Source organism: Vanessa atalanta, chromosome 20, assembly GCF_905147765.1.
Source record: "Vanessa atalanta chromosome 20, ilVanAtal1.2, whole genome shotgun sequence".
Classification (NCBI taxonomy): domain Eukaryota; kingdom Metazoa; phylum Arthropoda; class Insecta; order Lepidoptera; family Nymphalidae; genus Vanessa; species Vanessa atalanta.
Window position 1 is genome coordinate 4,913,734 of NC_061890.1, and position 22,569 is coordinate 4,936,302.

A 22,569-nucleotide genomic window follows, 5' to 3' on the forward strand; every position below is an offset into this window, starting at 1 on the left:
ACGTTTGTGAAAAATTGAATATTTTCTAAAATTGAATAAATTAAAAAATATTAATAGAACGTCCATCGATATTTATCAGTCATTATGAAATATCATAGGTTATATTTAAATGTCATAAAAAATCCAATTTAAAAAACTATAACCGGAATTCGAAACATGTTGTAGAATACTGTAATTTTTTTATTTGTAAGTTTATTTTAGTACCGTTACCATAGTATATTTAATGTTTATTTAATATTGTAGTTCTGTAACTATTAAACTCAATCCGGTGGGATCGCGATCCATCACGTTTAGTTCATCATGTGCTAAGGCGCGGAACCTGTATTAAATGCTTTCCGTGTCACAGTTGCGAATGTTATAATTATTTCTTAGAGTATGCAATCCCATAGGCAATCGGATAACATATAGATCCCATTGTCCCACACCTGGATATGGACTCACTTATCTTCAGATCTATTAGATGAAACACTTTGATTGGCCACGTTGAGGTTTGAGTAAGAACTATTATAAATACATTATATCATTTAACTAAGTTACCAATATTTTGTTCTCCACTAATCGAAAATATCTTATTAAAAGCAAGCCATCGTGGTACTCTCCTCGTAAAAAAAAACACTTGCGAAAATTGTCTTACTTTGTTTTGTAATTAAACCAATGATATTGATATATCTATATCATTGTTGTATTAACTCAAGTCTCAGAGGTCGTGCGAATACTTTAGTAACTTAACAAAACAATAAGTTTGAACAAACTTGGTTACCATCATACAAAAAATAAAAGACATAACTTAAATAATCACATCCCATATCAAGCTAAGGAATATATTATTATATTAGGTATTATAATATACTAGCTACCTGACCCGTCTTCGCATGGCTAAATTGCGTGCTATTTTCCAAGAAATGAGATGTAATCAATTGCTAACTGATTTTTTCTTCGGTGCTGTGTAATAACGTACACCAAACATTCTTTAAATAATAATGAAACACGTATCGAAATCCGTTGCATGGTTACCAAGCAAGCTGAGAAACAGAAATGATTTGGACAGGTGCGAATAGAGACCTTGTTTTATACTATTTAGAGATATTTTAAGTGGTTCAGACGATTAATTTAACGTGAAATTTATTCTTTCGTAAATCCCTTGATTTATATGTCTATGCTATTGAAAGTCTCTATGTTAAATATCTATAAATACATCAATACAATCGGCTTCGTAGCTTTGTTATGCAAGCGAACCGAGTTGCTGCTGCCTTTACAATATGAATTTGATTATAAACCTTAGTTTTTATAGCTGACTACACTAATCTCGGACACAATATCACCAATTTGAATAACTATTATTCTTACTTATATAATTTCTTATAATTGCTTTTGGGATCACTGTTGTGAAAGAATTATTGGACCGAATCGTATGCCGTGACGGCAAATTGCATGGCAGACTTTTCGCTGCTGGCTAGAATTCCCAAAATTCCTTCCTTAGTGGGTGTCTACTCAATATAAGAATCCTACTTACCAAATTTCATGGCCCTAACTTTAATAGTTTACGCTCGGCGATGATGAATCAGTCAGTCGGGACATATATTTTATAAGTATAGATATATATATCGTTGCTACATATTATTATAATAATAACACTAAAAATAAACCGTATGGCCACTTATTTCTGTACGTCTATGTTAATTTTATAATTAAAAATTATATACTACCTTATATTATTATATAAAAATGTTTTCTAAATAAAATAATGTCCGTTATTGTGTGGGTTAAATATGAGCAACTGAATTTGTAACCACTTAATAACAACACAATCTACTTTACTTTGTATTTAAAAAAGTTTAAGAGCCTTAAACATAGACATTGTCAAAGTCACGGCGTCCAAAGTTAGGACATATTAAAATAACTACTAATTTGTAATTGAGAAAACGTTGTTGTCTGTTATATTTATTATAAAAATGTTTAAAATGAAGGGGATTTCACTATCTTAATGCTGATGACACACAAGTGACTCACCAATAAAGTAGGTCATTGAACGTATAGTATTGTATATAACCTTACATCTTAATCAATCTTGTTATATAATTCAGATGAAGTCACTTATTCGCTTATCTCGTGAGGAAAGTACCTAAGATAATTAAAAATATTTTAGAGTTCAAATTATAATAAAAGCGATTAACACATTATTTAATTGAAATAGCATTTATCTTAAATGATTTTAATTATATAATATATACATTATCTTGAATATTGACGTGTAATACGTACCGACTATTAGTTATAATTATTTAAGTATATTTTATTACGTTTACATTTTTATCTGTGATTTATGCTTTCGTGCATTTTTTCGGATTAAAAAGTAGCCATCTACAATTATATAGTTGAACTTGGTTGTGAAAAAATAGGGTTTTATTTTTATATCTCTTTTCCCTTAAAAATAGAATGATAAAACGAGTTTTAGGTTTATAGGTTAATTATCAACCTTCAACCGAAAGTTTTAGTCGAAATCAATCGATTCTTTTTTAAAAATAGTGATCCTTCCCAACCGACAGTCTTAAAATTAAGGTCATATTATAAGGTAATGTACAACTTAACTTAAACTTCCTACTTATAGAGTTAGAGGAATTTCATTGTACAGCATAATGAAAATGGATTTGAAGTGATATTTACTGACTATTTATTGTTTAATTTAAAGTTCCTACACGGATACGTTTGTGCCCGTGTCTTGGGTTTCAATATTTTCTTAAAATTATATATTTTGCTCCAAATGCAGTAATTTATAAAACTTTACTTATTCAACTGAACTGACTTAGGCAAACTATAATATTCATGTATTATACTTATAAACCTTCCTCTTTAAACACTCTGTTTATTGATGAAAATTGCATTATTAATCCGTTGCTTAGTTTAAAAGCTTTAAGCGTACAAACGGCGGAAATCTAGTCGCGGAAGTGTTTTATACTAAATTTGTTTTAAATTGAATTTATTGGATTTTTCTATTAAATAATTCTCAAAAAGGATCCTGGTGCTTAAAAGTTGAGGGTGTTTACAATTTAAATTCTTGGCTCAGAAAATAAATAAAGCTAGTCTTGAGCCAGAAATTTCCCTAAGCATCTCGGCTTACGGTTACATCGCCCTGTGTTTAGACAGACAGTGACAGAATATAGAGATCACCTATGTTTAGGCAATACTTGAACATTATATTATTGGCTGCTTCGTTGGTTTAGTAACTAATTATAAGACCGAGGTTTTGGGTTCAAACCTCAGTTGGGGCCAATAGAAAGTGATTGATTTTTTCTGTTCAGATATTCTCAGTAAAAGCCCGAGGCTTACAGATTGGCAGAGACATCCCAGTGTGATAATTGTGGAATAAAGAATCCATTTGTGTTTTGGCACACGCATGTGCTCAATTATATTACACATAATAAGTTTAATCTCATTTGAATTCGTATGTTATACAGAATAAGTAATACGTTTTTTCTTAACATAAAAACGGTTAAAACTTTATTGTTTTATTTTATATAAATCAAGATATGTAAAAAAAAAGGTTTTACTACGTGCTACTTATATTTAACTAGCAACCCCGGTTTATCCCTAAGAGATAGACATATACCATAGCGGCATGAAGACCATTTTAAGGTGCCTCGTAGGTTTCAGCCACCTTTTGCAATGTAAGCGCAGAAATGTGTTTATTTACGACATAACTTTAGAAACCTCTCAAATTATGAGTGTTTATTTACTATATTGTACATGTATTATACCTACATATAAACTTTCCTCTTGAATCTATCTATCTATTAAAAAAAACGCAACGTTGTGTAATTTTAAAGATCTAGCTTACGTAGGGTCAGACAGCGGTAAGCAACTTTGTTTTATACTATGTAATGATGATACGTACTTACTTGTATATTAAACCAACTAGAGTTAAAGGCATAACAAAACCACAGATTCAATGGAATGGATATTTTAATGATTAGATGATTTCACAAAAATAGTCGTTTATTACAAATCGTTCCAGCTATCCATTATACAATTCCACTTACAATATCTCAGTGTTAATTACACACACAGACACATAGAGACAGGTATGTGTTGACATAAAGTCTGCTATCTATTTACGAAGTCAATCAAAATATAACATCTTATTTATTTTATGTCAATTCTCAAAAGTTATTTTATATTGGAATGAAAGTCAAAAGTACTACATAGTACATAGTCTTCGCTACTTACCAACAGTTTTAGCTGGATGGTTGAGTAACGCTATCGTATGTGTTATAGACAATATAAATCTAATCGTATTCATAAAAACAATATAAGACCATATTTATTATATTTATTTAAATATTTCTTCACGATTACAAACAATCATTACTAATTTAATTTAACATATATCGTTACACGAAAATAGATTTGCGGAAGGACAACACAACTGAAGTGTCATTGGTCAGTTGTTTAGTTGTAAACGCAAACTTCCGGCCAACATTAAATAGCGGAAAAGATTGTACAATAAGGAAAACAATTACTATAACGAGTAAAAAAAACAATCAAAAAGTTTTATACGAATAAAATACAAATTAATTATAAAGTTTTTATAGTGTTTAAGTAGTAACATTATTTGTGGTCATTATTTTTAAAATTAGAATCGTGATATAAGATTACATAAAATGTTTGTTACATGATTTTTTTTTTTAATTCCGAATATTCCGGACCAGATGAATGCATACAAAGATAGTATATCAAATAACAAATAATAACGTAAAATCGTTCAAAGATAAAACAAGGCATATTTTTGTGCATTGATAAATAATCTTTTACAATAATGCGTTTGAAAAAAGAAAATTAACCAAGAGAAGAATTAAAATTGTGAGTATTGTTGTATTTTTTAATAAATAAAATATTTAACAGTATCTATATGAAAAAACTTTTGAGAATTTAGACATTTATATTTATTACTAAATGAGCCATATGTGTTTGTTAAATTATTATTATTAAATACCCCGTTATTTTTCGAGGAATGTCCAACGAGTTTTGAGGAGACAACAGTTCAACAGTTCTTTACTCCGTCAATTGAAATAACATTGCTCACTGGTCTGTCACTGTCCATGTTGATAAACACCCGAATATTCCCGAAACTTCTCGAACATTCCTCGACAACCACGACCAATGTAATCGGGACATAATAATAATAATATTTGTATGATAGGAGATTCACAGGTTTCAATTTAGATTATTATAATAAGTAATAAACGTACCTACAGTTTTGTTTTAATACAAAAGATTAAAAGAAAACTATTGAAATGTCTATCACTGTACATTACACAAACATCGGTAAATATAATTTTCTTAAATAACAAGTGCGAATTATTAAAAATGTTTATCACATACAAACATTTATTTAAAAACATTCAATATAGTAGGTATTTATATTCTAATTAAATAGATACATTCAAATTTGACACCAGTGTGTTTGTAACACGTTCACGATAAATATATATAATATTTATATATATATATAAAGCTTCGCTTGTCTGGACGTAGGCCTGTGTCACACCGTCGTACTAACCGTTAAATTTATAGTTACTTAAGCGTATAACAATCACAAATATTTGGAATTAAACATTAAAGCACGGACAATAAAAGCCTTAATTGAATACAATATACGCATTTAATACATAAATAAGTATATTCTTAATTAAATAATTATAGTTATATTTGGTTAAGTGCTTGCGAATTTTGTTATAATTTAGCAGACGAAATTATACAGATAATAAGATGTAGGAAGCTCTACTTTATACATACATACATACAAAACTCAAATCATCAGTTTTGTTCGTCTGCAAATTAATTCATCTCAATATTTTAGGGCCATTTTATAGTTTATAATATAGTATATAATTTTGAAATTAGATATTCTGTAAGTTTAATAACATGAATAATATTTTATTTTATATACGAATTATACACAGCTGAACTTATAAACATTGTTTAGCGAGTATTTCAATAAAAACTGATTTATCCCTTTCTTTCATCTTTGTTTTGTCCTTCGAAAGAGGGAAACGACACTGTTTCACCTAAATGAGCATAAAAAGACAATTGTCTCGAATAATTTAAAACCAAATTAGTATACGAATTCTATGCCATTAGGTGGTAAAGTCGGTTTTAATTTGTAGTTTACGCAGAATCATAATTAATTTTATTAACTTCATAGTATATTCTATATGAATTAAATAGTAGTTTTATTTATTAACATCAATAATTTGTAAACATGTATTATACAATTTTATTATATCAAGGATTAAGGTAAATATATTAATTTGGATATTATCTGTGGAAATACAAGGCACGGGGGAAGAAGACGATATGAATATTGGAATAACATTGATATTATAACAAGCTGTTTAGTTTAACTTAAACATATTTTGATGTATTATATGAATAACATGTAATTTTAATCACGACGATTATCAAAAAAGGATATATTACTCTTTTTATTGAAATAAATTATTTAAAAGAAAATAAATATATATTCTTTTTGAACTGAATTAGAAAAATAACTTGATTTGAGAGAATTAGCCAATCCCTGAAACTATGATGTATATGAACTATCTATTATATCTACCTTGTAGGCTTTCGACTGATCATACCAATAAAATTTTATTAGTACCCTAAAAATTCGTAAAAACACAAAGAAATATTGTACATGATTAATTCGTCCTGTATGTATAGTAAGTCAGTAATAAAAGAGTAATTACTGAGCTTTTTTCTGAATCTTTACAATTGACTCTACATTAAGCGGTGATATATTGTAGTGGTTTTTAATATAAGCCTGTAAAAGAAGGATGTAATATTACCCGATACACTTTACTTGAATGAAGCGTATTTTAATTTGATCCGTATAAAAGAATAATCATAATTAAAAATGTTGAATTGCTTGATGATGCTTCAGTGTATAATATATATTCGGAATCGGTGGGAGTTTGATGTTTAGTCGATATAAAATTACGTTTGAAATTTGCTTCCAAGACGTTAATTATTAACTAAATAAATTAACATGTCAACAAAAGATTAGCATTATAATAATTATATTAAGAGAAGACTATGGATGTCGCCTTAAGAGTCATCTTAATTTAATTTCTAAAATTTATTAAAATAGGATTATTTACGAAAAAAAATCTCGTCCGCAGATTCGTTCGCACGAAGGGCGGTCGTAGATTTTAGGTATAAAAAATATCCTATGTCCTTCGTTGCGGCTCAAACTTGCTTCGTACCAAGTTTTATAAAATTCGGTTCAGTGGTTTAACTGTGAAATCGAAACAGACAGACAGAGTTATTTTCGCATTTATAATATTAATATAGATAAGGTAAAGTAATTCCCAGAGCATTGCTTATACTAAATGGATACAAAATATATTAAATTTGCATATATTTTCTTTTTTTTTGTTTTTTTATAAAACATGAAAATATAATATAAATTAAATATCTTAAGATATATCTCAGGATAGGAGCGTAATTTTTTAATCACAGTTTTAATTTTATATTTTAATATGAAAGTTCCTATATTTGAAAGAAGTTTAGTATACGCGCAATTTAAGTTGGCCGGTCAACAAAAGGGAGAGTGGGCTGAACAAGGGTAAAGATGCACATACGCACAGATATGAGCGCATGTTTTACTACGTATATAGCTATAGTTTACTAGCTACTCCTCCCAGCTACGCACGTGTAGATACAATAATCGTCAACCAACCGATTAACACAAAACATTTATGAATAATACGCCTATGCCTTCCTCGTGAATCACTCTACTCATTGGTGAATCCGTCCGTTAATTTGAGTTCAGACTGACAGGGACGGGACATTTGTTTCATATTAGACTAGGTATCGCTCGCGGCTTCTCTCGCGCTTTAGGTTGGTCGTCAGGTGTTAGGCCCAAAGAGTATTTATCCTTGCTACCTTGTTCAAGCTTGCTTCGTACCAAATTTCGATTCGAACAGAGAGATAGAGTTACTTTCGCATTTAATATATTAATACATATATTTATTATAATAATATTGTTGTTTGTTTGAAGCGAGAACATTTTCGATATCTAACTTCAGGCCGGCCAACTTGAATTACGCGTATTGAAACGATTAATAAATATTGTGATATCACTAACAATATATAGAATATAAACGACTTAGACAATATATATTTGTTTTACAAAGTACTGGAATACAATGAATTTAATGTAATGTATTATTTAACCTAACAGGTACAAATTTTGAAAAAATCTTAAACTATAGTCATGAAGATTCGGTGCAACGACACTACCTGTAAAAATTCTGAAACTTTATCTACTTGTTCCATTAAGATTCCTTCTTGTGTAATATATGTAATAAATAAACTTGGAAAAAAGTGAACTAGAAACCAAAATTAATCCTTAAAAAAAAATAAGTATAAAAAAAAGGTTTTATGTCTTAATTATTTTACATAAAACCTCGTCCCATTTTTCTTCGTTCAATCAATAGTTTGAGGATATTTATATCTTGATTTAGAATTTAATAATCATTAAAAATAATATAATTCCAATAATTAAAATATATTTTTAACGATATTTTCAAATACTTATATAATTTCCATTAAAGTGTTTTCGTGATGTTTCGTATCAAAATATTATATTACTACAATATCAAATATTTGCGTTGTCCTTTTATATATCTTATTGCCTCTTTATAGTTAGGCTCAGTGCACATAGCCAGTTTAATAATATTTATAAAAAAAAAAAAGAAATTAGTAACCGCGCGCGGCTTGTCCCTCGTTTGAGTTCTTGTTAGAACCATATCTTTATTCTGTATAATGTGTAGTGGGATAAACAAATAAACAGAATCAGTTTCGAGTTTATAAAAGTAATTAGGACAATTGTATTCGGTTTTTACTAAGTGACTATATGGAATGATGAATAGGAAAAATGCAATTTCTTTTGAAATTTCCAGATAAAAAACATAATAAAGCATTTCACATTCTAGTAAAAGTATATGACAATGTTAAATTAAATTAGTATTCGTTATCTCTCACCATTACCATAACATTCTATAAAAGTCTTTAAATGTTTCAATTGATTTGGAGCCGATAACATTTTAAAATATAAAATAAACATAGATACAAACATAGAACAACATGTCAATTACAGATATCTCCTAAAAATCACAAAATAAATCTGTAAATTTCAAAACGTAATAATGAATTAGTAATTTAAAGTTACGTAAAATTTCATCAACCGATCGATCTAAAAATTCAAAATTAAAGTAAATAAAACCTATCCATTATTAGCAATGTGCACTACGCCTTATGAAACTATTTAAGACTACACAGAGTATAAATATTAGAAATACACGTTGTCACATCGAACATTTGGAATCGTCTAATAGAATCATGTTAACAGTAGAATTGTCTATTCGTTATTTACGATAAGTCTAATAGGACCTAGCCTTCGAAAATTTGTTCTATGAACCGTGACCTATGAATCACTATTTTAATGAGATGCGAGTGTCATTACATTTTGAACTTTATTTATTTTCAATTAGAGTCTGAACTTGTAGGACTAAGTCCCTAGCGAGAGATAACACGGCGGAAGCGTCGTGACGCTCGGCCATTTCTGAAACGAAAATATATTACGAGTTTAGTAAACTAGTACATGTTAGCCCTCCATCCATTTTTATATGGTGGTAGGGCTTTGTGCATGTATTTCTGATAGGTACCACCCAATACTTACTATTGTGCTATTCCGTTGGTAGATAAGTGAGCCAGTGTAACTACTGGCACAAAGGACAACATCTCAGTTCTCAAGTTTGAGGACGCATTGGTAATATGAGGAATAATTAATATTTCTTATAGTACAAATATCTGGTCAGCGGTAACCACTTACCACCTGGTAGCCTATTTGCCAGTCCGCCTATCGATCTGGCATATAAAACGGAAAGGCTTATTCGACCTTGCTGCTAAAATGGGGATGATGTATACATATAAAATTTTCATCCTACTCATACTGGTCTTCGCGATGTGTTCCTTCACCAAGCACGAGATGAATTATAAGAACAAATTAAGTACATGAAAATTCACTAGACCTAGCCCTAGGTCCTAGGATACGTAAGATTATTAATTCTTAAATATACATACCGTTGAAGAACTTGATGATATCGGTGAAGTCCATGGCGTTTGCGAGTATAACGTCACGATAGGTCTCGAGCAGAGCGAGCGCTATGAACAACACCATATGCTCGGAGGCCACGTGACGCGCCACCCATATCAACTCCCAGGCCGAGAAAACCTTTCGTAACAACAATCAGTGTATATTATATGATAAAAATTTTAGGATAACGATAAATAATATAAAATATAAATAAAAACACTCAAAATTCCAAGACTAACAAAGTATTAATTTAAATAATGCAGTTTGCTTATATTTGCGTTGCCTTGGTCCTCGTCTGACATCAATTACGACAAAAACTTTGATCCCAATTTAATAATATTTATACTATTTAATTAAAACTATAACAGCCTTTTCTATCCTATCACCTAGGGAAAAAAATGTATCCAGAATTGAGAACAATAAAACAAAATTGAATTCCGAACGATATCAATATATATATATATATACTGTAAGCTGTATAAAGAAAAAAATCGAAACAAGTGTTCGTTTCAATTAATCATTGATATTTCTATAGAAACGCAGTTCTTGTCAAACACAAAAAATCTTATTTATGATGTCAATATAAAATACTTACATCTTGGTAGACAAGTTCCCGCTTGAAGTCCAGCAGGAACCACCGGTAGCAGAAGTAGAAGTGAGTGTAGTCTCCGTGCGCGTGCATCAGCTCGTATAACTCACAATCCAGGATTTGAATGAGTGACCTAGCAGAGGACATAAAATCATTTTTTTAATGATTTGGCGAACATAAAGGAATCAAAAGGATATTTTTTTATGGAAATAAATGTCGGCATGTAAGCTTAGACTAAAAAATAATATACTAAAATTTAGTTATCTTTATGTAAAGTTAAATAAAACGTTGTAAAAATACAAAAAAAAAACAATATGTGTGTTTTTTAGAAATTGTAAGCTATTATATAAAGAAATCCATTTTTGCCTCACCTCATGTCAGCAAAATGTGCATCCATAGCTTGACCAGAAGGAAAATTGTCCCTCGCTCTGTGCATGAGCCTCGAGAACAGCGCGTGCGCAACCGCCTCCTCCTTCATGATCACCAGCAGCGGCGCCACCAAATCGCACATGCCTTGCATGTATCCTGTCTCCAGATGTTCCCAGACATACCTTTTAAAAGTAAAAAAAATAATAGATTTATTCAGTATCCATATATTTTAAAAATCGATACTAATATTGTAAAGATGACAGTAACTCTGCCTGTCTGTTACGCTTTCAAGACTAAGCTACTGAACCGGTTTTAATAAAACCCGGTACGAAGTATTCTCGTAAGTAGTAAGGAAGGCCTTAGAAGACTTTTTAATTCAGTCTTCGAGGATGAAACATTCGGATTGAAAGTTTGTATATAAAATATTTAAATTTCACATAAGTTAAAGCACGGGTTGAGCTAGTGGAATATAAAATTGCTTTAATATACACAAAGAGAAAATTAATATAAAGCTACAAACAACATTATGTATATATTCAAAAGGCGGACTTATCGCTGAGAGAGAGAAGTCCCTTCCAGACAACTTTAGTTAAGGACATGGGATTGATTAGCGGTAAGGCGATGTACAGTTGGAAAAATAGTTAACATCAATCATCAAATTGTTATAAATGAGGATGTAACTGATTTATATACTTGTAAAAAGTGATGACTGCATAGTAACTGTGTGAATGATACTCACGTGCACATAATATTTCTGAGTTTATCCAAATTTTCATCTGTAAAGAATGGGTAGTTCCTGTCGCATCTTTGCACGTCTTTTTCAATTCTATGTAGATTCAGTGCAAAACTCTCTACTAATTCGTTCTAAAACAATACATATTAATTAATAAACATATGTCTTATGTGACCATAAGTTTACCAGAATAATAAAATATCTATATATCAACAAATGGTGAACAACATCCTCTAAATGTATATGTGAGGTTTACTAAAATTATAAAATTTATTACAATTTTTGTTTCGAGGTATATATAATAAAGACATTATATATTGACACAAAAAATGAAATAACTTTTGAATTTAGTACATATAAATAAGAAACGCAATGTACCCAAAAACCGAGCGAATATTTATAATCATTTTTTCATACATTTATAAAAACTTGCTTAAAATAATTTAATACCTGTTCTCACCACCACTTTCTCTAAGAGAAATTGCATTAATTCGCTGTCCATGAATTATAGCGCATATTATATTAGTTTGTGTCATAATTCGTAACAAAGCAATCAACTTACAGAATACACCCCCCCATTGGAGCTGGCGGGGGAGACGCAGTTGGAGCGGTTGTCGGGGCGCGCGTCGCTCGGCTCCAGCGTGTCGAATGACGCGCCCGCCGACTGCGACTCCTCGCGCACCACGCCCAACGGGCTGCGCGCCGGACTCACGTTGGCTTCAGAACAAAACACAGACAGACAACTATAGCCACACCAAAGCTAGAGGGCGCCAGTCAAAACGTTTCAAAACTGACCTAAAGTCTTAAGCATAATTAGATTACTATCAGTAACGGACGGAAAAGGCCTACTGCGAGACAACCTTACTTTAAAAAAAGGCTCCGTTCTACTCAAAAATTCTATGATAGTAGTATTTCATTGGTATTCTGCTAGATACTATTTCATACTTCATACACAAAGCATATCGCATCTGAGCACTACTACGCTCCATTTTAAATTAATCTATTTACCTGTAGTTCCACCAGACGCGGGTGAACCGGACGGAGCTAGATCAACAGACGGATTTGTTATAATAACGCTCGTATGCTGCTGATGCGTGCTCGGTTGATATTCATCTATCGAGGACTTTAAGTCACTTCCATTAAGGTTAACGTTGGCACTGTCGACACTGCATAATAATCCTCTTCCTTCACCCTTTTGTACAAATCCCTCCGCAAGTCTCTTAATCTCGGCTATACTTTCACGTCTCATATCCGGATTTTCAACAACACTCTTAATATATACTTCGTCATCATCGTCTAATTCATTGAGACTATCGACGTCCCTGCTATCATTTGTCTCTGTTTCTGTATCTCCATTGACTTTGGAAGATTCCTTGCCTTTCTCTTCTGAATCCATTTCAATGTTGTCAACTTCATCTATACTCGGTGCTCTTGAAAGTATAGGTTTAGATTCTTGTTTCCTTTGTTCGTTATCACTGGGCTCAGGTGAGACGATTGGTGGATTGTCTGATATAACGCTACAATCATCTTCAAAGACCTGGAAAATAACAAATTACATATTAGCGTATTATTAAAAAAATAACACAAAATCCGTCAATCTTAGAACTGCGTATCCCAAAATAAATTAAATGATATCACATGTTAGCACTCACCTCACCAGGTTCATTGACTTCAGGTCTTGGTTTTCCTGAGGATTCCGTGAGTCGTGCAATTGACGCAGCGGTAGCTTCTCTATCTCTTTGTCGCACTATCGCTTCTACGCACAACCACTCAGACATTGTTGTTTCGTACTGTCGTCGGTATGCTACGTCTTGTTCGATCCTTTCCTCTGCGGTTGAGCCAAACCTAAAAAAAACATGAAATAAGTATGTATATTGCAAAAGAGACTCAGAAACATAATATTTCAATTTCTTCAAGGTATGATTTGAGTTGAGGAAGTATTTTCATTTTACTGATAAGGAATTTGAAGGATATTTACGTTAATTTTTAATCCAGGAAATCCAATATTCTTTTATAATTCAAGAAACTTTTATATTTGTTGCAAAGAATAACCGATGGAATGGAATGGTATTTATGACATTATTAACTAAAAGTATCAGTCAAAGCCTAGCAGCTCTTAAGGATTGAATCCAGCTACTTTCACTACACAAATTGAAATTTTTATTTTTCAAAATTTTACATAACATTCTCAAGAATTAAATTAACTGTAAAAATAGTTTTCTCTATTAAATCTAACTGTTGTCTATGTCTAAAATGTCTAATTACTGTCTCTGTTGATTAGAATATTTTCACAAAATATGGTGAAATTATTGTATCTTATATAACAGTGTTTTACAAATGACTTACTCATAATATCCTAAGAGGAACGGCCAGACCTCTCGTCTAATATCATGTTGAACTCCGCCGTAATAAACTATCCTATACACCTCTTCCTTATCAATCACAATACCTCGGTTATCCATCATAGACCGCCACAACTCTTCAGTTAAACCAGTTTCTATACCTTCTGAAATAAGATACAAATGTGTATTTATAACTATATTTAAAACAATAATTGCATTTATTTAATCTCTATCAATAAAACAATGTAAATCATGACGATTTTAAACAAAAATATCAGAAGAAACTTATTTAGAATTTAGTTCAACATTGCCGATTCATCGGTCTTACTTATAAACATTGTTTGGTGGACGTTTTCCTCTCTTTTAGTCCTTATTGATTTGATACTAGCATTGATTTACAAAATACATGCTCTTTAAGAATATACACTGGAAATGCCGCAGACATTGAACATATATTCTTATTGGATTACAATATGCTTTAATTTGAAGAAAACTAGTATAAGGCTAAATTAATAGTTTGTGCTAAAACGAAATGAGCATTACTCCAAATATCATACCTCTTGTTATTATATTCGGATTTACTAATCCGCTAAGATGTGTTCGCACTGTGGACAGGTGTCTACAATAAGCGAGCCAACCATAAAATGCCCGTGAGATGATTTGTCGACGCATTGTACTACAGACCAATTCAATCGATGCAACCTGAAAGTAATCATTGATATTTCGATAGAAACGCAGTTCTTGTCAAACACAAAAAATCTTATTTATGATGTCAATATTTTTTATATGAATTCAACTGAATGATTTTTTTTTAATTTCTAAGTCTAAAACTCACACTCAGTTACCTAATCCTTAAGATACGCTGTCAAAAGAACTTTATTCATTTCATTATTTTACCATTAAACGGCGTTAATATTATTGTTTAAACGATTTAGAGGTTGGTCGTCAGGTGTTAGACATAAATAGTAGCCTATTCCCTAGCCTAGTCCCTCCTTAGAGTTCAAGCTTACTTCATAACACATTTCATCAAATTCGGTTCAGTGATTTGGGTGTGACAGAGAAACAGAGAGAGGAATTTATAAACTCAATAAATAAATAATCATTTAATGAGTTTATTTTCAGTCTGTATTTTTTGCCTTAAAAAATTCTCTACATAATATATAATTCAATAAATTATTCTACAATTTCAGATATCCATTAAACACTGATGTTTAGGAACACACAGCAAAGGAAAGCCAGATCTACGTTTAAGCATTACGGCAATATTATATCAACAATGGCATCGTACCTCTTCCACAATAGGGTTAGGTGCAGGCAAAGCCGTGTGTCCATTGAGTCCGGGCGGGGGAAAGTCAACAGACATCGTGGATGAATCGGATGATGTCGTGGACGTGGAGGCCAGCGGTCGGCGTGGGGTTCGCGGCGGGGACTGCACCACGCGCTCCAGCAGCGAGTGACGCATAGCTGATATTGGCGATGAGAAAATTAATTCTTTGCCCACTATAAGCACTATTATAGGGTCAATATCAATAACCTTATTTACTAAACATAATAGAAACAATTAACACATGTTAATTCTTTTATGATCATTACTAAACATATTTTTGCGTAATACTGTTAAGAAAAGTAATTTTAAGGTTGATGCCGTCTAAGCACAAATGATTTGACAAATGACGAAATATGGTTTACATATTACACTAAAATGCACTTTTAGCGTTTTAGCGCCAGGGCACAGAATTATCAAGTTACATACATTTTTTCAAAAAAAACTAGGATAATTTTTATCCTAAGACTTTCACAGGGTAAACTCTTTGCACTATCAAAGTTGTATACTGTAAGATCTAAGATGTTATAATCATTGTACCCGTGTGACGCCGCTGGTAAAAGTCCCCACTAATTTTATTAGAATAGCCATAACCAGAAACAACCTGCCACTCATTTAATATCACAAACCAACAATAGATAATACCTTCTCTATCAGTGATAGCATTGTTGACTATTCGGAATACATAATCTCCCGCCACTTCTTCCCAGTCAGGTTCTTCCGTCTCTCCACTTTCACATAAGCTCGGCAAAGGTTGCCTGCGGACTTTGCCACGACCAAATACCTTAAAGTATATATTTTTTTAATTTTAATTCTATGCAGAATATTTTTAGAATTATTGTTAAAATCATTAAAAATAAAATATACTTAACCTTTCCTGTTCCTCGTTGCGACCAAAGTGGTGGATCGAGTTGACCGTGTGGTAGTAAGCCTGTCTCTAAGCTACTTAGAAATGACAGCAAATGTCCTCCTATAAAAATAATAATAATAAATGATAACATTCAAACATACCAAACTCAATTGCATTATTGGCAAACATACATATTAATTTTGTGAAAATATTACGGACATCCACAAAATGCGGAGGAACAGAGCCCAATTCGCACGCCCTTAATGACTCAAACTCCAAGTGGATCGATATACATATGTATATTATATAAAATACTGTGTCCAATGACGGTCCCTTGGACTTCGAGTGCCATAGACAGACTGCTGCCTAATCTCGGACACCGAGGTGGGCGTCCACCCCCGCCGCTGATCTAAAGTTTGTAGCGGACAATGGCCATTCGCATAGTGCGGGGGAGGTAGCAAGAGTCCTAGAGTGCTTTCCACTTTATTGACGGAATGGACGCAAGAGTCTATCAGAAGTCAAACTACGTTGAAGACTACACCCACCATCTGGAGGCGTTCTCTGTGTGGAACGCGGAGGCATATCGTGGTCCACGAGGCTAGACATGACGTCTCCCTGCAAGTAATAATGCCGCCGATGCTCCATAAAGAATCGGCGTGGAGGGTCATAGTCTCCTTCTACAAGACCGTCATGGTCCAAATGGCGAAGCAGGAATGGGAAAGGGCTGATTCCCGATTAATCTGATATTTGTATGCCTCACTCCAATTATTTCTAAGAATTTAATAAAGCTAAATGTCTTATTACTTTACAAAATAGCCTTAACGTAAAATAAAATAATACAAAACTTATCTTTATATCTAATTCCGATCTAATCAACGCTTTATTTATATAATTGATTGAATGTAAGCAAAACAAACCTTTTGGGAAATGTATTGGAGGTCGTTGAACTCCATCTTGTCCTACTAAAATGAGAGCATCGCTAAGTTTAGATCGATGGACGTGAACATATACCACTTCCCATACACAAACTTGTAGCGACATCGCCCAGTATACGCTGAAAAGGTCAAGAAAATATTTGAAAAAAAGCTTAACATTTAAATATTCTATCAAATACAAGCAAAGACAAATCAAATCTACACATACCAATTGATACAAAGCGAACCAGCACATCTTCGTCTATACACGGTGCAAGGCGCAGCACTGCACAGAATACACTCATGTGGACACGCCGACACATGCACTAGGTGCCAACGATACTGACTACACATACACAAGCATACACTAGGAGGTTCAAACTTAAAAGGAAAACGATACGCCCAAAAATATATTTAAACTATTAACCAGTAAGGTAGCCAATGCAGCCAATGCGGTCGCATAGGGCCCCGGCGGGTCACAGATTATACTATTTCAATTTATTTCATACTTTTTCGAGGAGGGCTCTCACAAAAGTTACAAAAAAGCACTAGGAAAAGTGTCCAAAATTTCAGCCCAAGCTCCACGCGGAATTGAATCATAATAGGCAAAGGGTGGTCATATAATTTTTTGCATTGGGGCTCGAAAAGACTAGTTACGCCACTGGGTAGTAAACCCATATTCAGCATGGCTTCAGAATAGAACTTAACTTAATTTCAATCACAAAATTCTTCACCTATAGATATTGTTTATCAACTAAAATACTGAATAATGGTATCAAATATAAGGGTCCTCAAAAACAAAAAACTTCAATAATCAGTTAAATTATACTCAGATACTCCTTTGTGCTTTTTAAATGAATATAAATTCGCGAGTCTTATAAATTCCGATTATTTTGTTCAAGAAACAATTCGTCTTGCTTGCTGTGGAGAAATGCTTGCGAATTTCAGAATCTACTATTGGCTTGTTACTAAAAGTTCAAGGGGCGAATAACAAATAATAATTAAATATATGTAGATAACAGACATTAAATACTTAAAATAAGATATATAAATGACAATTAGGCAAAACAAATCTTTTTTAGAGTATATCATGCTAAGTGCACAAATGATAATGATGAAATATAGAAAATTTAATCTTATTATTTTTTTTAATATAATAGTAATAATGCCCCTTTATATTAAATATATAAAGGAGAAATATATGAAATATAAATTAATATAATAAGGAGTTAGTAATATTCCTATTTACCCCTCCAATTAAGCTTTAAGCTTTTGTTAAGAGGGGGTGCGACATAAGCCCAAGGGGTCAAGATCGATCCAGCAACTTTAGACATCGCTAGACGGCCCTTACACCTATAAGTATTTTTTTATGAATGCTTAAAAAACACTGTCTTATAAGTAAGGGTCGACTTCATTGCATAATATTGCTCTGGAATTATTCCAAGGATTAAATTATATGAGCAACGCGACTTGACAACAGCTCGATATCAGTTCTCTGATAAAGGGAACGTCACAATATATAATTTTGGGCGTAACGCATACCAGACAAAATTATATCTACATTGTGTCAGATTACAAAGTAGGACATCATAATAAATTAATAAAAAATATATACAACTACTCAAATACCACTTAAATACATTTAAAGCAACTACATGAATGTTACAAAAAATATTACGATATTTTACCTTTTATCAATTCCTTCGCTCTCGGCGTAACCGTTCATAAGTTGATTGGGAGTCCACTTAATAACAAGTCCAGCGGCTGTTTGATGTAAACTCAAGTAGCCGGCCATTGGCTCTTCGACGTCTTTCTAAAATTCAGAAACTTGATCTTTATTATTTAAATAGTTGATTCTGTCGTTGTTCCAGAGATTAGCTTAGTGCTAAGTCTTAAGTGCCAATATTTTAAGCTGGTCGAAATTTTACTAGATTTTTTTGTCGACAAATTCTCAGTAGCAGACCAGAATCTGGGATTTTTTACATCCATGTACTCTTTCCGGACGTGTCGGATTTCTCATTCTGTTGGACTATAAGAGTATGGAAATTGTTTGCGCATACACTTGTGAAATATAATATGTCCAGCGCAAATGGCTAGTTTCTCTTTGGATAGCCGCTTTGATGGAAATCGGTCTAGAGGACATACCTATTATGTAACTTCTTAACACCTTACTTTGTAAATTAATTTAATTGAATCTACCATTTGTGTAAGACTGTAATGTAATGAATTTTACTGTCTATAGATTGTTGTATTCCAATTAGAAGGGCGAATGAGCTAGTCTATTTACAGGTAGTAAGGATATAACATCTTAGTTTTCATGGTGCACATTACCAATGTAAGAAATGGTTATAGTTTCTTAATAATGTCGCAAAGGTATATCTTCTAAAACAATATGCAAGATAGCTGCAAAAATAGATAAAGTACACTAACCGGCTGAACTCGAACATTGTTTTTGCCGTATAGAAGTGTCGCTCTCGAATTTTGATGCAAGCTCTCAACGTAATCCTTAGCGTTGGACGCAGTTGCATTTGCAGTTCCTGTATAATTTAATTAATTACTTTATAAAGCTCTCAAGCTTTTGATATAGAACAACCAGACTTATTAAGATCAAGAACTTTGCTCTTTACAAACTTGTAATACAGATAATCTTTCTTATAACAAGTTTGAACTATGAAACAAATATTAGTAATACGATCCTTTGTAGACTAAAACGACTCCCGTAACAGTAATATCCCAGTGCTGGACAAAAGTCCCCACTTTTTAGGATGATTAACTACATAACAGCACTCGAGAATCATTATAAAAAAAAACAAATTAGTTGTTGCTTGTGGTATTTGAATCAAGAGTTTTATTTACTATTCAATTTCAAAGTAGAGTTTTTTCTTTTAACTCTATAGATGACAGTTAAGTGTTATATCAATTAAATAAGCTTCAACAACTCAGCAGTATTAGAGCCGCGATGCGAAATCACACGTGAATTTATGGTCTAACACTATCTCATTGGACTTTTTTTCTGAAGTTATAATAATTTATATAGTATATCTTGCTGCTTAGTAGCTTTATTTGTAGAAAATAATTTACCTGTAGTAACTGTACTTCCGTCATCTGAAGACGCATTGAGACTTCTTCTAAAGTTAAGAATGGGTCGCCTTACAGAAGGCGGCGTTGTCGTACCGGCCGACATCCTATGTCTCTGAACCTTCGAAAGGTTTATAAAAATGATAAAGAGAAATTCAAAACATATGAATTATGAAAGAAAGAACACATGAATTAGGAATTGGAAAATTATAGATAGTCCTAATATAATGTCCTTGTACTTATATGTATACTACTAGACAAGCTGTTCAAAATTAAAATTATGTCACAGTGAAGGAAAAGGGAAAGAAGGCGGGAGGGGGCAGTTAGTTCAGTGATTAAGCCGAGACGTTCGCGCAGATGTGTCTAAATGGTTTTTATCTCTTTCTGTTTGTGTCTGAATATACTATAGAAAAAATATTTAATTCGACAAAAGTCATAATAGTATTAGTATTAACAAGATTACACAGTCATAATAGCAACATATAATCAATATTACAGATTTAGGTTAGACCCTACAAAAAAAAAAGAAAAAACAATCAAATACTTGAGAAAATTTTTGCCCTCAGAAGACTTTGTTCTCTGAAAATAATTTCTACAATATCGAAGAAAGCAATTCGGCATTTTGTGAAAGTAGTATTTTTAAAATAAATTTATTATATAGAATAAATAGCATTTGTTAAAATAAATTTATTCTTTTATCATATTATTTGCATATCTGCTTTAAGTATGTTGTGTAATCTATGTCGGCATATCGGTTGTACTGCTCCCTCTTAGATAATTGAAGTAAAGAGTAAGCGAAATAGCATATCAAGATGTCTGTCATACATGTAATTTACGTCAAATATATTTTTTTTTATTTTAGAATAAAATTCGTAAATTATTATTACAATCGTAAATAAAGCGCGCGTAAAAATAATAATGTCGTTTTATTACCCCCTAAACATAAAAATGTCCGAATTTGTTAAGAATAAAAATAAATCATTGCTTTCAACAACGGTCAACTTCTCTTGCTTGCTCCCATTCGACTGAATGAGTTATGGTTATTGACCGTAACTTAGTAGCCAACGCGTAGTATTTATATAAATCAATGACAATATAAACCAAATCGATTTTTATGCCTAAACAATTAGCAAATTATCATTAGGAAGGCTCATTGGTGTTAAGGCTTAATACAAGTCTGCCTTTTAGGTAACAACGACGCGTTCCTTTACGACCATAGAGCTATATTTTTTATAGCTGCCTTATAAAACAAGCTTAAGAAATAAAACATACTGATTCCCAATAGATAAGAATTGTTACAGGTATAACGTCTACGACTGCCGATGCAGATGGACCAACTAATTGTAAGTCACAATCGATAACATTATATTATTACTACTTTACGATCAAATTAAAAATATTAATTTCCTTACCAGTTCATCGGCCGGAGGATCTGACCAAAAGCAGGCTGGGGCCTTAGCTTTGGAGTATTCCAAGGCACAAGGACCAACCAGTAAGGAACTCAGGATACTACCGTAGTCAGGATCGGCTACCAACGCTTCCCTTTCGTAGTATCTACTGGCATTGTTGACTAAATGTTCAATAATTTTAGCCAATTGACGCTCGAACAAGGCAATTCGTATCCATAGGTACCTGGGACAACAAAATAAAACAACCAATTCACTACAAATAATACATGTTATTTTACACTAGCCGCCCTGGCTTCGCACGGGTGCAATGCTGATACTAAATATACTACAGAATGTCTTTATATACAACGTTCACGGCTTTTTTGAATATGATATGATACAAACAAATCTGCATTTTAATTCCATCCAATCAATTAATATCCATCCAATCAATTAATATCCATCCAATTAAATTATATTTAATGCACTATGTGTTTAAGAATTAATGCTATATTGCTTAAAATAACTTCGTAAATAAGCCATTATTTCTCATAAAAATATCTTTATTTTTACGAGAAATAATGGCTATTGAAATTGGGATTGTAGGTATTGTAAAAAATGGTTATTATAGGTTATCCCTAAAAGATGAACATATACCATCGCGGAATTTTTGTAGACCTTTTTTAAGGTGTACAATATTGTAATACATTATTTTGATCAATCTCGTAGGGTTCTGCCAACCTTTGCTATAAGCAAAAAAGTGTTTATTTACAACATCATCTCAGAAAACGACGACCTCCGTAGTCGAGTAGTGTGTACACCG

At 32.2% G+C, this 22,569-nt stretch overlaps 1 protein-coding gene across 2 annotated transcripts in view; it reads right to left on the reverse strand.

Moving 5' to 3' along the window:
- Positions 1 to 8,616: 8,616 nt before the first annotated feature.
- LOC125071762 (small G protein signaling modulator 2-like) overlaps positions 8,617 to 22,569 on the reverse strand; it is a 47,892-nt gene continuing 33,939 nt past the window's right edge. Inside the window, exons 5-23 of one of the 2 annotated variants that reach the window (XM_047682124.1) lie at positions 21,771 to 21,990; positions 20,362 to 20,479; positions 19,711 to 19,817; positions 18,969 to 19,093; positions 17,510 to 17,626; positions 17,284 to 17,420; positions 16,389 to 16,486; positions 16,162 to 16,300; positions 15,481 to 15,656; positions 14,750 to 14,894; positions 14,197 to 14,356; positions 13,503 to 13,695; positions 12,859 to 13,387; positions 12,413 to 12,567; positions 11,857 to 11,981; positions 11,120 to 11,299; positions 10,755 to 10,881; positions 10,147 to 10,297; positions 8,617 to 9,625 (exon numbers count right to left, since the gene is read on the reverse strand). In XM_047682124.1, coding sequence (XP_047538080.1) covers positions 9,537 to 9,625; positions 10,147 to 10,297; positions 10,755 to 10,881; positions 11,120 to 11,299; positions 11,857 to 11,981; positions 12,413 to 12,567; positions 12,859 to 13,387; positions 13,503 to 13,695; positions 14,197 to 14,356; positions 14,750 to 14,894; positions 15,481 to 15,656; positions 16,162 to 16,300; positions 16,389 to 16,486; positions 17,284 to 17,420; positions 17,510 to 17,626; positions 18,969 to 19,093; positions 19,711 to 19,817; positions 20,362 to 20,479; positions 21,771 to 21,990 — 3,091 coding nt within the window. In that variant the 3' untranslated portion in view covers positions 8,617 to 9,536. The remainder of the gene's footprint in view (positions 9,626 to 10,146; positions 10,298 to 10,754; positions 10,882 to 11,119; positions 11,300 to 11,856; positions 11,982 to 12,412; positions 12,568 to 12,858; positions 13,388 to 13,502; positions 13,696 to 14,196; positions 14,357 to 14,749; positions 14,895 to 15,480; positions 15,657 to 16,161; positions 16,301 to 16,388; positions 16,487 to 17,283; positions 17,421 to 17,509; positions 17,627 to 18,968; positions 19,094 to 19,710; positions 19,818 to 20,361; positions 20,480 to 21,770; positions 21,991 to 22,569) is intronic. The other variant, XM_047682125.1, reaches the window with a different exon arrangement.